The following is a 16,434-nucleotide window of genomic DNA, read 5'->3' on the forward strand; positions in this document are numbered from 1 at the left end:
GGTGAAAGTTATGGGTCCTGCTTTAGCCTTCTACAAGTGCCTATCCAGTTTTCCCAGCACCATTTATTGAAAAGGGATTCTTTTCCCCAGCGTATGTTTTTGTCTGCTTTGTCAAAGATTAGATGGCTATATGAAGATGGATCAGGATTCTCAGATCTGTTCCACTGGTCAATATTCCTATTTTTGTGCCAATACCAGAGTGTTTTAATTACTACAGATTTGTAGTATTATTTGATATCTGGCATATTAATACCTCCCATTCTGGTGATTTTAGTCTTGAAAATGAGCCACGTGGGCCACCTGAGACCAAGGTGGGTAATGATGAGCCAAAAGCTGGAATGGAATGGAAGCAAATCCAAACTCATCCTACACGTGAATTAGCAAGGTTTGACATTACTCTTCCAACAATATTGGACATTTGAAAGAAATTGGCAAACTAAAGCAGCTGGATTCTGCATGAATTAAACGAACATCAGAAGAGAAGTTATCTCAAAGATTGCCTTTCTTTGCTGTCACAACACAAAGGCAAAATATTTGTATAATGTATTGTTAGGTGTGATGAAAAATGGATTCTGTTTGACAATCACAAGTGTTCGGCACAATGTTTGGATAAGGATGAAGTGCTGAAACACAGTCCAAAACCAAATATTCATCAAAAAAAAAAAGGTAATCATGCCTGTTTGGTAGTCTAATGCTGGTATTATTCACTACAGCTTCATGAAACCTGGTCAGTGAATTACAGTGGATGTCTACTGCAACCAGTTGGATGAAATTATGAGGATGCTTGTGAATAAGCACCTGAGATTGCTCAGCAGAGACAGGCCAATCCTCTTGCAAGACAACACTTGACCACATGTCTCACAAACAACACTGCTCAAACTACAGAAGCTGGACTTAGAAACTCTCTGTCATCTGCTTTATTCATGACCAACAAAACTATGGATTGGGTAAAATAATAGCCCCAAGGAATATTTATCATCTAAAAGTCAATATATATTTTGGATTTTTGAAAATTTACAAAATCATAAGTTGTTCATTGACATTTAGGTTAATTCAAAGATGTGGCACAATGGGGAGATTTGGGGTTGTAATCTTGCATTACTGTTATTTTTGGGTCAACCCATTGTGGAAATAAGGCTTGAGAAAAATGACTGAATAGCTTATTCATGATTATAGCAGAGTGTAGAGACTCCCCAGGCTTCTTCCCCCTTCCCTTGCACAAAGAAAATATTCAAGAACCAGACTTACCAGGATATTAATTTGTGACAATACAGTAGATTTTTTTTTTTTTTACTAGACAAGAAATAGAAAATACTTCCCAGGAAGGTAGACAAGAAGGTTATAATATCTTCAGAAACTGAATCAAAATCTAACACTTAGTGGAAGAGGCATCTTGTGGAAAATACTAAAGTTTTCTAGTTTTCTTTTGACAGGATTTTGGAGACATATTACACAGGTGTGTGTACACCTGGATTTCAGCATATGCTCTTTCAGTTTCTACAAATACCAAGCAGATCTACTAAAGTGAAGACACAACTTATTAGGACATTTTCTGTTTCCCCTCTCCCACCCCACATGGATATCTATTTTGTTGCCATACTCAATGATTTTTATTTGGCAGGTGCAATGGAAATGTTGTAAAAAACAAACTAAATGGAAAGAAAGGAAAGGCCTGTCTACTTCTGATTTCCTTCTTATTTCTCAAAAGTCTGCACATATGAAGGAGAAACTATTAAGTTTTGTAGTGGTTAAGAAAATCAACCAAGGGAGAAGAGGGTAGAGAAAGTATCCTGGCAGTGAGAAAATGTTGACGATTTGCTGTGTGTGTGTGTGTGTGTGTGTGTGTGTGTGTGTGTGTGTGTGTGTGTGTGTTGACAGTGTTGAAAAATAATTTAGAGAAACCATCACAGTGCCAGCCCTATGTAGGCCTCTAGGGAAGCTCTGCTATAAGCAAATCTCCCTGCCTACAACAAGTTTCAATACCTCTGCCTTGAAAAGGAAGCAACAGATGCAACAGTCCTCAAAGAACCCCGCTTTTTCAGAGAGATTTCAGAGGAGTCTGGTGAGGGCTAGAATGCAGATTCTCATTTTTTAATATTCTCAGGAGTTTAAGAGACAGAGGATATTTGAGTTTGGGGCAATAAGAAAAAGGATTAGACTGAATTCTGATTCTGCTAAGACTTTTCTGTTACACTTGAAAATTCAGGAACTTGTGGATAAGAATTAATTTGAAAAAGAAAGTGATAACTTTTGAAATTCAAAATTTTTTGAATTAAAAGGATTCTGATGCAGTATCTTTTAAATAAAAATATTTATTTATTTTATTTATTTATTTTATTTTTTGGCTGTAGTTGTGGTAACTGCACCTTTCTCCTTGCAGGAGTGGGTCCGTGCACCTGCACATGTTGCAGGCTCTGAAGCCAGAGCTCAGTGCAATGCCCAAAAGCCGAAGAGAGTGAGCGGCCTTTGGAAGCTGGGAACAACCACAGGTATACAAAAGGGAAGAAAACAGGGATCTCAATCCTACAGCCACAAGGAACTGAATCCTTCCAATAACCCAGATGAGCACGAAACAGAGTCTCTCTTAGAACCTTGAGGAAGGAGCACAGCCTGTTGTCTTGATTTTAGTTCAGTGAGACCCATACTAGACTTCTGACCAAAGCAAGCATAAGATAAATTTGTGTTCTTTTAAGCCACTAAGTTTGTGGTAAATTGTTACAGCAGGCATAGAAAACTGATACAACCCTAGAGAACGTCTTGTACTTGTGCCCTACAAAAATACAGCAGAATTTTTACTTTAGCAATGTTTAGTGTAGAAAAATAAACTGGTACAATCAAATGACAAATGTATCACTGATATAATTTATTATGCTCATGATATGCAATAGCATACAGCTAGAAAAAAGAATAAAATGTGCACAAATAACAGAAAAATTTCAGGAAGATAATTTTATTCAAAAAAGGAAATTATAGGAAACATGGATTCTGTTTGCATAGCATTCAAAAGTTGCAAAAATGAGTAAGCCTATTGTATTAAAATACTAAAATATAAAATGTGAGGTTAATAAAATGATAAAACACAGTTCCATACATATAGAATTCACAGTGGTTGTGAATTCAAGTGTGAAAGGAGATGTAATCAGCAAAGGTTGCACAAGTGACTTCAAAAGCAATCATAAGTTCTAGCTCTTAAACCAGAAAGCTGGAGACACAGGTGTTCATTCTGTGTGCTTATTCTATATTCATTCTAAGTATACTGTTCTTTCCATTCAATATGTAATAAATTATTATAACTAGATAAAAATGAAGAAACAGTGCATACACATTTACAATATTTTTGTGCCAAATTTTATAAAAATTGCTTAGTTATTGTCTTGGTCAATGGTGAATCTTACAATGCGTAAGACACTGATATTGAGAACAGTTCCCCTAGGTATTCACCATGTTTCTGGAGGGTTATAGTCTGCATAGCCTGATGTAGTCTGTATAAGCCTGATTCTATCTCTACATTTACTCTACCCTCCATCCACAACTTGGGGAGGTGAGCATTACTAGGTGAACCTGTGGCCCTCAACATATTTCTAGGTGAAGCAAGCTCCTCAGATATCTGTGGATATCCTCTCATTAGAAGAAAGGGGGAAAATATCATCCTAAATTAATTTGCTTAGTACCTATTTTCAGCATTGATTTTATTTTGACAAAGACACAAAAGTAAACAAAATGTTAAAAATCATGAATTTCAAGCACTCTAACACTAAACCTATCCCTGCTCATATCCCATATCTGTTTAGAAAGGTAATCTGTTTCTCAGCCTGCTCAGGATGCTGTAATATTAATAATTGAAAATAAACTCAGTGCCTGGCTTTCTACTGAAGGGTCATTTTAAATGGGTCAAGGTATAGCTCTCATCACATTCCAGAAATATTATTTATCTAAGACTAAACAAATTATCCAAAACATATAATTGAAATAACATAGCCTCTGGAAAGAGCCAAATATGACCAACAATGACACAACAACTGGATCTAGGTCTGATATTTCATTCTGTGTAGACAGCAATGGCACGCTGACAACAAATTTGTGGGAAGCGAGCACTATTTTTGCAGGATCATACATGATCTCAGCAAGAGGGCAATGACATTCTAGTTGGGAATTGCTTGCCTTATGGTATTGTAATCACTGTGTACCCAGCAAATGGCTCTTTCCTCCCAGCCCTCAGTGTGGAGGTGATTATTTTCTCCTTTTTATCACTATCGCCATTTCTACTTCTAATTATATAAAGGTGTATCATTTATATATTCAAAGTAAACACACTAGTGGTGTAACATCTGTGAGTACAAAAGGGGACAATATATGATGTGTTTATGTACTGCTTTATACTCCTTATGAATAAAGGGAATATTCTTTTATTTATTACCCATACTTTTATTTTAAATTTTTCTAAAACACTTTGTATCTTATATCCATCATAGAATTGAGTCTTTCTTCGTGATTCAATATGATAATATTTTTTATTTTAATAAGAGTCAAGACTAGGCCAGGCACAGTGGCTCACGCCTATAATCCTAGCACTCTGGGAGGCCGAGGTGGGTGGATCGCTCAAGGTCAGGAGTTTGAAACCAGCCTGAGCCAAGAGTGTAGACCCCGTCTCTACTAGAAATAGAAAGAAATTAATTGGACAACTAAAAATATATAGAAAAAACTAGCTGGGCATGGTGGCACATGCCTGTAGTCCCAGCTACTCGGGAGGCTGAGGCAGAAGGATTGCTTGAGCCCAGGAGTTTGAGGTTGCTGTGAGCTAGGCTGATGCCATGGCACTCTAGCCCAGGCAACAGAGTGAGACTCTGTCTCAGAAAAGAAAAGAAAAGAAAAGAAAAGAAAAGAAAAGAAAAGAAAAGAAAAGAAAAGAAAAGAAAAGAAAAGAAAAGAAAAGAAAAGAAGAAAAGAAAAGAAAAAAGAAAAGGAGAAAGAGTCAAGCCTATTTACTTTTATTGATATAAGAATTTTGTTTGGTTATATTTTGGTTATAGTATTTTATTCTACTGATATATATGAATACATCTGTCTTTCACTATCTCATTTATTTTTATTGGTTTTGTTTCGGTGTTGTGATGTTTAGGAAGGTTGGATTTTCGTTCTGATGCCTGCCTTATATAATTCCCTATGTCATCTCTTTCTTTAGACTGTAGCTGTTGTTTTCAAATGGAGAACAATGATACCAGCTGTATTCTATTCCTTCTCCCCATGGGATCTGTCAACCCCCAATTTGATATAATTAACTTTAAGTGTTTCCTTTTGGGGTATTAAATATGCCTACACTTCTTACAAACAAAATTCTTTGACTTCTAGGTATCATAGATGAGCAGTCAGTACATTTTCTCTACAAAATACATTTTCTTTCCCCTTTCCTCCCATTTTTCTTCTCTCATTTCTACGTTGTCAGAGCATCTAACAATTAAATTTCTTTCTGTCAGCTTTATCCTGGATTTGTTTTGCTTTTGAAGTTATATTTTTTTTATTTGGTGTTTCTTTAATTTTTTATTTTTATGTCATTGATATTTAGAATCAACACCCAGAAGATGAAGTTACATTTTAATGAATAAAATATGAAAGCACAAATTATTTAAAAAGAATAAACTTATCACCCATTAATTATAAAACAAAATTCAGTACTCACTACTCTAGTAGGGAAAGAAAGGTTTTTTGTATTTTGTTTATATATTTGGTGTTTTTAATACTGGAGAAAATGATCAAACAAAAACCATATGTTGATGGAATAGAGGTGAGAGAGAGAAAATGACAGAGAATGAGAATGAATATGTTCATTCTGGACTAGGAGGGTGACACCCTGGAGCAGTGTCTACGTTGCAGTAGAGGATGGCTGATTGTGAACAGGTGGAGTTTATCGGTTTCCACAGGTGGAGAGAAGCCCTGCCCTCAACAAGATGAGCAGGATCAAGAACCAGTGTTGGCTCAAACCAATTTATAGACCTAGAAGTAGGAATTTTAAGGAAGCTCTTATAGCACCTATTTTCCTAAGAAAATATTAGATACTATTTGCTAAGCGTCTGTTAGTCTGTCTGTAGTGGGACAGATCTGAGTAGAGGGAAGACTGGATTAGTAACAATGGGTCAGAAGATTATATATATAATATTCAACTGTGATTTCTTATTTTACATATACTGCATTTGGTATTTCTAGAACTAGAAGGTAAAGAAATCATCTATGCTTGAACTAGCTGAGAACTGCCTTTTCCTTCCGCTCTTGCATGTTAACCTGGACCTGCTCTTTTCTTAAGCTTCCGTGTCCTTATCCAACTCAATTTATAATTGACTTGCTGCTGTTTCTCCTAAGGACAGAGCTTTGTCATGGAAGTGGCTTATTTGTAGAGTCCATAGGTTTCAGATCACTCACAGCATCTGCTTTTGCCAACCTCACTCCCTGCCATGAGTTGGGGGACAGGAAGCCCCCTCTCTGCCTCAGCTGCTGGTCTCAAGTTAACCTGCTGAGTTTAGGGTAGGAATCTCTGAATTTAGGAATATATGTGTTAGCACTTGGATTTCTAGGTTTTCCAGTTCTCAGGGCCCTTGAAAATCCTTTTCCTTTCCTTCACTTCCTCCAAGACAGTTGATGATTCTCTTGATTCCTTGTGGTTTGACTTAGCAAGAGGTTCATGGTAATAACTTGCACACTATTTTTTCCTGGATATTACTTTGTTATACCAGTTCCTCTTTAATTTTTTTTGAGAGATTCAGGGTTATTAATAAAACTATGATGCTGCTACTAACATCTTACACAGAAGCCCTATTAATTAAAATGTTTATTTTGCTTATGATTTGAACTGGTAATTTTAATTCAAAGTTATTTGACAGATACAGAAGAAAGTCTACTTGATTTGTATTTTTGTAAATTGCAACATTTTTTATGAAGATAATATGAAAGCATACTTTAAAAAGAATAAATCTATCACCCATTAATTACAAAATGAAATACTATTCAACTATTAGGAGTGAGAGAATCAAAAACTTATGTGGGGTAACTATAAACTTTTAAAAGTAATCTATACATTCATGTGACCATATTACTGTAAAAATATTAATACATGCACACATCCTCAAGAAAATGGATATATGCATTAAGAAATATTTAGATTGAATAAATGGTTCAATAATTTAACTTTATACAATTCTAAGTTCTCTGAATATTTTATATGCTAAAAACAAGCATTACTATTTTATTTTTTTAATTTTTAGACATTTGTAGATTCACAGGTAGTTTAAGTTATAATACAGAGAGGTCCCTTATGCCTATTTTCTAATCAGGTACCTTGTTTTTAGCAAGTTTTGAGAATTCTTTACATATTCTAGATATATAAGTCCTTTGTCAGGTATGTGGTATGCCCATTATTTCTCCCAGTCTGTAATTTATCTTTGAATTCTTTTTACAGTATCTTCACAAGAGAAAAATTTGTATTTTAATGAAGACCAATTTTATTGATTTTTTTTCTTTTTGGGTTTTGCTTTTGATAGCAAGCCTAAAAATTCTTTGTCTAGCCCCAGGTCCCAAGAATTTTCTCTCTTTTTAAAAAAAGTTTTACAATATTATATTTTACATTTAAGTCTGTGATTCATTTGAGGTAATTTTTGTTTAAGGTGTGAATTTAGGTCAGGGTTCATTTTTGTACTTATGGATGTCCAATTGTTCCAGCAACATTTGTTGGAAAAAAATGAGGTGCTTTTGAATCCTTATTAAAATTCAATTGGATATAGTGTGGGTCCATTATTTTTTAATAAAATAAAACAAATCTTAGTTTGGGAAGTTTAAAAATGTTTAAAGGCATATTTCTGAAAATAGAGTAAAAACACCTTCACAATTCAAATCAGTCAGTATGCATAGTACTTATTCCTTTAAATATTTTTAAATTCGAAATAATTTAAGTCACTAAAATGAATCATCTAAGACTGTAAGTTATAAAGACCTACTAAACCAATTGTTGTATTCTAAACACTAGATTGAGTTCAGAAAGGCCTATTTTATCTTCAAATTAGCAAAAGCTTATAGTTTTTCAAGGATAAAATCGATATCGACTACTGCCCCCTTGTGGAAATATTCTCCTAGTACAAGCTATTATAAAAACCATTGCGTGTGTGTAATCCTAACAAGAATCCTAATTTCCTAATTTCTTAAATATGATGCCACTTTAGAGACATTTTCCTTAAGGAATTGATTTGCGGTAATTATTTTATTTTTATTTATTTATTTTTTTTGGAGACAGAGTCTCTCTTTGTTGCCCAGGCTAGCATGAGTGCCATGGCATCAGCCTAGCTCACAGCAACCTCAAACTCCTGGGCTCAAGCCATCCTCCTGCCTCAGCCTCCCAAGTAGCTGGGACTACAGGCATGTGCCACCATGCCCGGCTAATTTTTTCTGTATATATTATTTGGCCAATTAATTTCTTTCTATTTTTAGTAGAGATGGGGTCTTGCTCTTGCTCAGGCTGGTTTTGAACTCCTGACCTCGAGCAATCCACCCACCTCAGCCTCCCAGAGAGCTAGGATTACAGGCGTGAGCCACCGCGCCCGGCAATATATTTTAATAGATGGTTTAATTTGTTAAATAATTTGTCTCATAATACTAATTGATTAAGGTTTTCTTCCCCCTACGGCATTTTTCCATATTTCAATTGGATAATTAAGGTTAAAACTACAAGCAGCTTTTTCTTTTCGTGAAAAATAAAAGTTGATCCAAGGAAAAACACAGGTTTGTTTTTAAAAAGTGAATTCTAAAATTTATATAAAAATTCAAAATGTTAAAGATATCCAATTAATCTTGAAGAATGCATTTGAAAAACTTGGACTCAAAACATCAACTTACTTTAAAAACTTGATTCCCACTGGAGTTTGTATGTTTTCTAGACACCTAGTGCTTCTCTAAAGTTCATTTAGTTCACTTGGGTATCTTATCCACACGTAGATTCTTACTGAGTAAATTTAAAGCGAGGCTGGAGACATAGGTAAACTATACAAAAATGAGCCTGAAAATAACCATAGAGGACATGACAGACGTTTGTATACAACCTGACTCAAATAACATTTAAGGTCAGTTTTCTTCTCAGATCCTAACCAAGAATAAAATCTACTGCAATAGCAACAACATAAATTACCTACAGCAATTCACCTAGTGAGTGTTGATACTTTCAATCTGAGTGAAGCTGAGGGTAGAGGGACTATAGCAGTGGGGGGATAGTTTGTCCCTTCAGAGGCTGACAGAAAATTCTTTTAAAAAGAAAAAAGGAATAAAGTATACTTTTATTAGCAAAGTCTTCTCAGCCAATCTAGGTGGGGCCCATAAGCATCATGCATAGAGACCATGTGATTCATGAAATGGCTCTCGTATGTAGAGAAGATAAGAATTTTCTGAATATTTGTACTGAGTAGGAATTCAGATTTCTAGGTAAAGAAGCAAAATGAAAATCAGTGTCTGAGCCAAGAAGAAAAAAAGAAATTCTCTAATTTTTTCTGTGTGGATTCCATGAACTCAAGACTGTAATTTAGTCTTCAAACATAATAGTGACTCATAATATTGCCTGTATATGCAAGGGAGAAAACGTTGTTTTACTTATCACACAAATTGGGTGAAAAGAAGTTCATATATAAGCCTCAACTTCCAATTAACCTTTCAGATTACTTACTCTCAAATTCATTCCATTAAAATATGCTTGCATGCTAGAAGTAGAGAGTAGGATGGTTACCAGATGTTGGGGGTGGGAATGGGGGTGCGGAGGGAGGGAATGGAGAGTTTTGAACAAACAATACAAAGTTTCAGATAGACACAAGGTATAGGTTTTGAGATCTATTGCATTATAGGGTAACTATAGCCAATAATGTATTACATATTTCAAAATAACTAAGTGTAAATTTCAGATGTCTTAACATAAAACAGGATATATGAGCACAGTGAGGTATATGTTAATGAGTGTGATTCAATCATTTCACATTATATACGTATATCACAATATCCACTGTACCCCATAAATGAATACAATTATTATTTTTCAATCAAAACTAATATTAATACATTTTTAAAATATGCATATACTAATTGAGATATGACTACTAGCATGCATAGAGGAAGAAGTAGGGTCTTGGTCAAGTCCATTTTTTCTGGTTCAAGTGACTGCACATGAAGTTTAGAAAAGCCAACTATCTTCTTTCCTTTTTAAAAAACAGGTTTTTTCAGGCATAATTGATATACAATAAACTGCATATCTTTACAGCTGCACAATTTAAGTTTGGGCACATGCGTACATGTGTAAAACCATCACCACAGTCAAGATAATGAACATCCATCACCTAAAAGCTTCCTTGTGCCACTTTGTAATCCCACCCTCCTGACCTTCTCTGCTGCTCCTCTCTTGGCAACCACTGATCTGCTTCCTGACACTATAGATGAATTTGTGTTTTCTAGAATTTTATACAAATGGTTCGTATATATTTGCTTTTGCCCATCTTCTTTTACTCAGCATTTGTTTTGAGATTCATCCTTGTTATGTGCATACATTCTTATTGAAGAATAATGTTTGATTAAATAGATATGTCACAGTTTGTTTACCTTTTAGAGTACTTGTTAATGAAAATCTTAGTTGTTTCCAGTTTGCAGGCATAATACATAAAGCTGGTGTGAACATTCATGTACAAATCTTTGTAAGGACATACACTTTGATTTCTCTTGGGTAATACCTAGGAATGAAATGGCTGGACCATATGCTTCTGCTTTCTTACAGCACCCAATTAGAGCAAACCCCCTCTATATCAGACCCTCACTCAGATCTCCCTATCAAAGTCCAAATCCCATAATAGATCTAATACCCTACTACTGAGACACCCCTTATTTTCCCTGGGTATGTGTTCTCCCTCATGGAAATAATTAACAAATCCAATTTGCTTAATTATAGGTGTGTTCCTTGTAGTCTTTGGCTAAAATTCCTTTCTGGAGTTTTTTTTTTTTTTTCCTATTTTATCGAAATTGCCTAATATATTGGCATAAAGTTGTTCAAAATATTTTCTTACTATTATTTTAATATCTATAGAATCTACAGCAATGTCACCTTTCTCATTCCTGATAGGTAATTTCTGTCTTCTCTCCTTTATTTCCTTGTCAGTCTGACTAGAGGTTATCAAGTTGATTGACTTTCTCAAAGATCAATAGGTTTTGGTTTTATTAATCTCAATTGCTTCGGTTTTCTGTATCATTGATTTCTGCTCAGATTGTTATTTCTGCGGCTTTGCTTACTTTGGGTTTAATTTATATTATCATTCTAGTTTCTTAGGCTGAAATCTGAAGTCATTGATTTGAGATCTTCCTTTCTAATTTTTGGGCTTTTAGTGCTACAATTTTCTCCCTAAATACCGCATTACTGACATTCTGCAAATTTTTAAATGTTGTGTTTTCAATTTAAATTTAAAAGATTATCTCATTTCTCTTTAGATTTCTTCGAGTTATATGTTATTTTAGAGTATGTTATTAGGTTTGCAAATAATTGGGGATTTTCTGGATATTTTTCTGTTATTGGTGTCTGATTTGATTCCATCGTGCTCCTAAAATATATTCTGTGTGATTTTAATGATTTCAAAGTTGTTTAGACTAGTTTTACAGCACATAATGGAAACTTGTTAACTGGTTTGTGAACAATTGAAAAAATGCATAATCTGCTGTTGTTGGTTGATAGCATTGTACTATCTCATGTCTTATTGATTTCATGTCTACTTTTTCTGTCAATTATTGACAGAGGAGTATCAAACTCTACTATAATTGTGGATTTGTTTGCCTCTTGCAGTTCTACCCATGTTTGCTTCATGTATTTTGAAAGTCTGTTCATAGGTGCATATATGTTTAGGATTGTTATGTCCTCTTGAATTGACCACTTTATGATTCTAAAATAACTTACTTTTATCCTTGCTAGTATTCTTTGCTCTTAAATATATTTTTTCTGATATATTAATAATCACTGGGTTTTTTTGGCTAGTGTTATCAAGTTACATCTTTGACATCTTTTTTATGAGAAAGAGACTTTAAGGAGGAGTAAAAAAAAGTCTATGTTGATTAGAGATTTAGTTTTGTTGCGGATAGGTGAGCTCTGGGTATTTGGGGACTTAAGATAGGTAGTTTGTGACAGTTTTGGTCTTTGTGAAGGCCAGAGAACATTCATTCATTAAACCCGCTATTTCACTTCCGCTTGGGCCCCACCATGATTCCCTGACTCTTTGTCTCTTCTTCTCGTGTTCTTATTCGCCCTCTTTCCATGTACTAACCAGAGTCTGCTGCAAGTTCATCACTTGATCATCTGAAAACCTCTCTCACTCATTCACTAATTGCATTATTTGGGTCTAAGACAAGAAGGCATTTTGCATGAAAGGTGGGATGGTAGTAAGAAAGGATGGCAAATGTCTGCCAGCCTTTTTCAGAGTGATCTGAAACTTAGCTGGGAATAAACATTAAATCCCAAATACTGGCAGTGCAGTTTAGGGATATATGGGGTTATTGTGGATATGGTTTACAGAATAGGGATTATATTTCTATTGTTATGAACTATATTATTCTTGGTCAGTTTAGTTGATCAGGGAGAGTAACTAGTTAATTAAACAGTCTCAACTCACTGGAGTAAAAATATAAAATAATTTTAGTTTTTCCAATAATTTCTTCCAATTATAAAATTGTTGAACACCCTCTTCTTGCTATTAATATCTTGTTTTATTAGGGTTTCTTGTAAAACCCTATAGAAGGCCAGGGGCTTTCTTAGCCATTTACCATGTAACAATGCCTGCTTCATCTGTAGACATATGTACTGGGAGGGCATGTCCCCCAAGGCCTCCCTTTGGGCTTATCAGGTTCTTTGTGATGCTGGTGATCTTTGTTGATTTGTTGGTTGCCTGGTCTGCATGTATTTAGTTTGCATGTATTTCCTTGGTGGAGCCTTCCTTTGAAGAGAGGTGAGATTTAAACCCTAGATCATGTGGGCTTTGGTACCTACTCTAATGAGTCTAAATATTGTTTTTAAGTTTAAAGGGAAGGCTTTAGAGGATGTTAAATAATAACATGATCTGGTTGTTGCCTTAGAAAGAACAAGCTATTGAGTGGAAGATGGACTGCAAGAGTGGAGGCAGAGAGATCAGTTAAGAAGCTTTGCAGAAGTCTAGGTAAGATATTATTGTGGCTAAAATTAGAATGCTGGTGAAGAGGGTGAGCAGCTGTATTCAATATATATTTTGATTGCAGATCCAAAAGACCAACCCAAAGGATTGGATGGGAGAGGTGGAAAAAAATATGAGTAAAGGACCAAAGACTCAGGTACACCCCCATTCTACAATGCAGCTGTTAAAACTCCTGGAGAAGATAGGAGAATATCTTGGAGCTCAATTGGGAACCATGATGAAAAGAGGAAGCAAATTATATAATCAGAGGGAAGTGACTTCAGAAGAGAAAGCATAGAGAACAGTGGCAGAGCAAGGGTCTCTCCTTCCCCTCTGATCAATAGAGAAGCAAAATAGAAAATGTTCACTTACCTGGTTCTCAGAGAAAGTGGTATCATCAAGTGAAAATAGGTGTCAGACAAGATGGGGTAGAAACAGGTCTGCTAGAAAATTAGGAGTATACAGGGATTTATTCACAATCAAATGATACTGAAAGAATACAGAGACTGCAGTTATAAATGAGGCTAGAGGATGGTAGTATTAGAAGAAAAAGAACCAAGGTGCCCTGACCCTGGCACTATTAGTTAGAGCTATCACAGGTGATAGGGTAAAGGCATGTGTTAATTATAAGGGTTAAGCAATGTTCAGTAGGAAAATCTAGTTTAAAGGCCAAATTATATAACTTACCAGTGTCAGTTCCAACCAGAATGTTAGCATGAGAGGAGGCACATCCTGTGTTGATGGGAAGGCATGGGTGGGGGTCCTCCCTCTATTTTACACTTTAACTTGGTGGGTCTTTTCTAATTTTTACATTTACTGTTGAGTAGAGTAATTGTGACATCAGAAGGAAATCATCCAATCATGGTTTCTGCTTTTCTTTCAAAATTTCTTCTCCCTTTTATTAGTCTTTTACCCTTTCTCACTTTCTATATTCTTTCTGTCTCACCTTTAATATAGTTTTTGATATACTGTTTAATGTACTAATGTTCTAACATCTTATTTCATGTTTGAAACTGATTTTTGACAATTTGGGAGCCCAGAATCTCAACTTGAATGTATCTTTTGTCATGAATAATGGCTATCATGACATAAACCATACACTTTTTTTTGGAAAGTAAACATTTGCTGTCTAGATGACCATATCATGTGGGCCCACTGTCACTTTCCTAGTAATCCCACCTTGTGACATCATTAATGGCATAATGTCTATATCTATACAGTGAACCTCCCATATGAAGGGTAAGGCAACATCTTCAAACAAAACATATTCGTGACACAGCAGCTAGTGAGACTATGGGTTTGACAAATCAGCAAGCTAATCATTCCTTTTTTATTAAAGCTTAGTAATTAAATCTTAATTCTATAAGCAGAATTTACATATACTGCTTTGTTAGTACATTTGTCACACTTTGTTTTTGAACCTTCTTGCCACAACCCATTTGAAAGGACTTAAACTTCAGAGTTACCAAGCTGCCTCTTCTATGATGTTATATGAGGTTATATAAAAACAATTTAATTTGAATGGAGAAAATGGTGAGTTCTGTCATGTTAGAGGTTTACTGAATCATGAGTAGGTCAAATGTGTCAAATAGTTTTATTGAGAGACTGGTTTTCCAATACTAAACTTTTTTTTTTTGTAATATACTTTTAGCTTTGAAAGAGAAATTGAAAAGAGTTAGCCTAAATCAACAATGTTGTTTTATTAAGTGTGCTTTGCAAGGTGCAATTATCTGCCAAGGTGGTAATAATTAGAAACTATTTTTTGATAGCAGCCTTCTGTTACAAGCTTAATTAAGATGGAATTCTGAATACTTTCAGCTTCTGTATTAACAAAAGGCCACAGACTTGGTGAACCAGCTAACTGGACTTTTCACAATGGATTATCAAGATACAGATTGCAGATGCCGCCTACTGAGGTATAGACAACGTTCATATTTGAGGTAATACTGCTCCTTCTTGGAATTCTTTACATTTAATTATTCAATATATGCCTTCTTGTTTTATTGTAGGTTTTGTAAAGGCAAAGATCATATCCTCAGAATTTGTCACAATGTGTGGCATGCGATAGCCTCTCAATAAATGTTGATTGAATGATGAATAATATAATTTTAATGTGGGAAGATTAATCAAACTGGCAAGCTGTGCTAAATAATACATTGATTCTTCTATTAGCCAAATTTCAAGTAGCTATAAAAATTGGGATAAGAGTAGAAAAAACAAATTTCACAAATAACTTAGTCATTTTATTCCTTACCTTCTACCTTCTTTCTCCAACAAACCTTTTTCTAGAGATAATTATGACCTGCCTTTTGAGAAATATGTAGTCAATAAAAAACTGTCCCATGCATAACAGAAAAAGCCAAGAGCCTAGGAATTAACAAATTATATAATCAAGCCTAAAAATGTTAATATGTCCACAAATATGATTTGATATTGTTTGGCATAGAGAAGACCCTTGTCTTCCAACCGTTAGACACTGGATAGTTATTAAAATCTCAATATTCTTTAATAATATAACATAAAAATAATCCTCTAGGGGAGTGTTTCTTAGATCATGTTTCAGGAGTATTGTTACTTCATTGGCTATTGAACCTTTTGAGTAATTCCATTCTAATTTCCTATATATTCTGCTATATGTGTGTGGGGGGGAGAATTTATTTTATTATGAAAATATTGTTTAAAAAATATTTATCTCTAAGATACAAAACACTGGGTAATCACTCAAGAAATGTCCAACAGACCAGTAGCTGAAAGAGTTGACATTAGTGAGGACTTAAACAACATTCAAACATTTTTAAATCAATTAGTTCACTAGATATATGTCTACAAACAATTACCTCCAGGAAAAACAAATCAGAATCTTCCAGCAACTTCGTAGGAGCAAAGGTGCATAACCATCAGGGCCCCAGACAATTCTGTGAAGGCTGGAGTATAACTCTAGATGTCCCATCATCTTCAAAGCCCATTCAGTAGTTTTGTTGTGGCTGCAATACTGCTTTTGCTTAGATTTAAGAAGACAATCATAAATTGCTAAAATTTTCCTCTGGGGTGAGATGGATGGATGTAGGAGTTCTACTGAAGAGGACCACTGTTTTGTAAATCTTCTAAACATCTTTAAATAGAAATGCTTTATAAATGTAATAGGGGACTGGGAACAAGGGAATGACATTTGTTAATGTAGGGGCCAAGGAAAAGCTTCCATTTTGCCTTCTGGGCCGGGCGCGGTGGCTCACGCCTGTAATCC

At 34.9% G+C, this 16,434-nt stretch overlaps 2 protein-coding genes and 1 non-coding gene across 3 annotated transcripts in view; 2 read left to right on the forward strand and 1 right to left on the reverse strand.

Moving 5' to 3' along the window:
* Positions 1 to 14,104, reverse strand: part of LOC105856201 (tripartite motif-containing protein 64-like) — a 36,853-nt gene extending 22,749 nt beyond the window's left edge. The window contains exon 1 of the mRNA XM_012737694.2: positions 13,878 to 14,104. The gene's annotated coding sequence lies outside the window, so the exon portion shown is untranslated. The remainder of the gene's footprint in view (positions 1 to 13,877) is intronic.
* On the forward strand, positions 9,139 to 9,209 carry LOC142870813 (small nucleolar RNA SNORD56). The gene has a single exon (XR_012919144.1). It is a non-coding gene; the product is annotated as a small nucleolar RNA SNORD56 (small nucleolar RNA).
* The window catches only part of NAALAD2 (N-acetylated alpha-linked acidic dipeptidase 2), a 46,149-nt gene continuing 42,131 nt past the window's right edge, over positions 12,417 to 16,434 (forward strand). The window contains exons 1-4 of the mRNA XM_012737692.3: positions 12,417 to 12,989; positions 13,117 to 13,196; positions 13,276 to 13,347; positions 15,009 to 15,130. Of these exons, the coding sequence (XP_012593146.2) occupies positions 15,066 to 15,130 (65 nt within the window). The 5' untranslated portion in view covers positions 12,417 to 12,989; positions 13,117 to 13,196; positions 13,276 to 13,347; positions 15,009 to 15,065. The remainder of the gene's footprint in view (positions 12,990 to 13,116; positions 13,197 to 13,275; positions 13,348 to 15,008; positions 15,131 to 16,434) is intronic.

Source organism: Microcebus murinus, chromosome 4 (genome assembly GCF_040939455.1).
Source record: "Microcebus murinus isolate Inina chromosome 4, M.murinus_Inina_mat1.0, whole genome shotgun sequence".
Lineage (NCBI taxonomy): Eukaryota > Metazoa > Chordata > Mammalia > Primates > Cheirogaleidae > Microcebus > Microcebus murinus.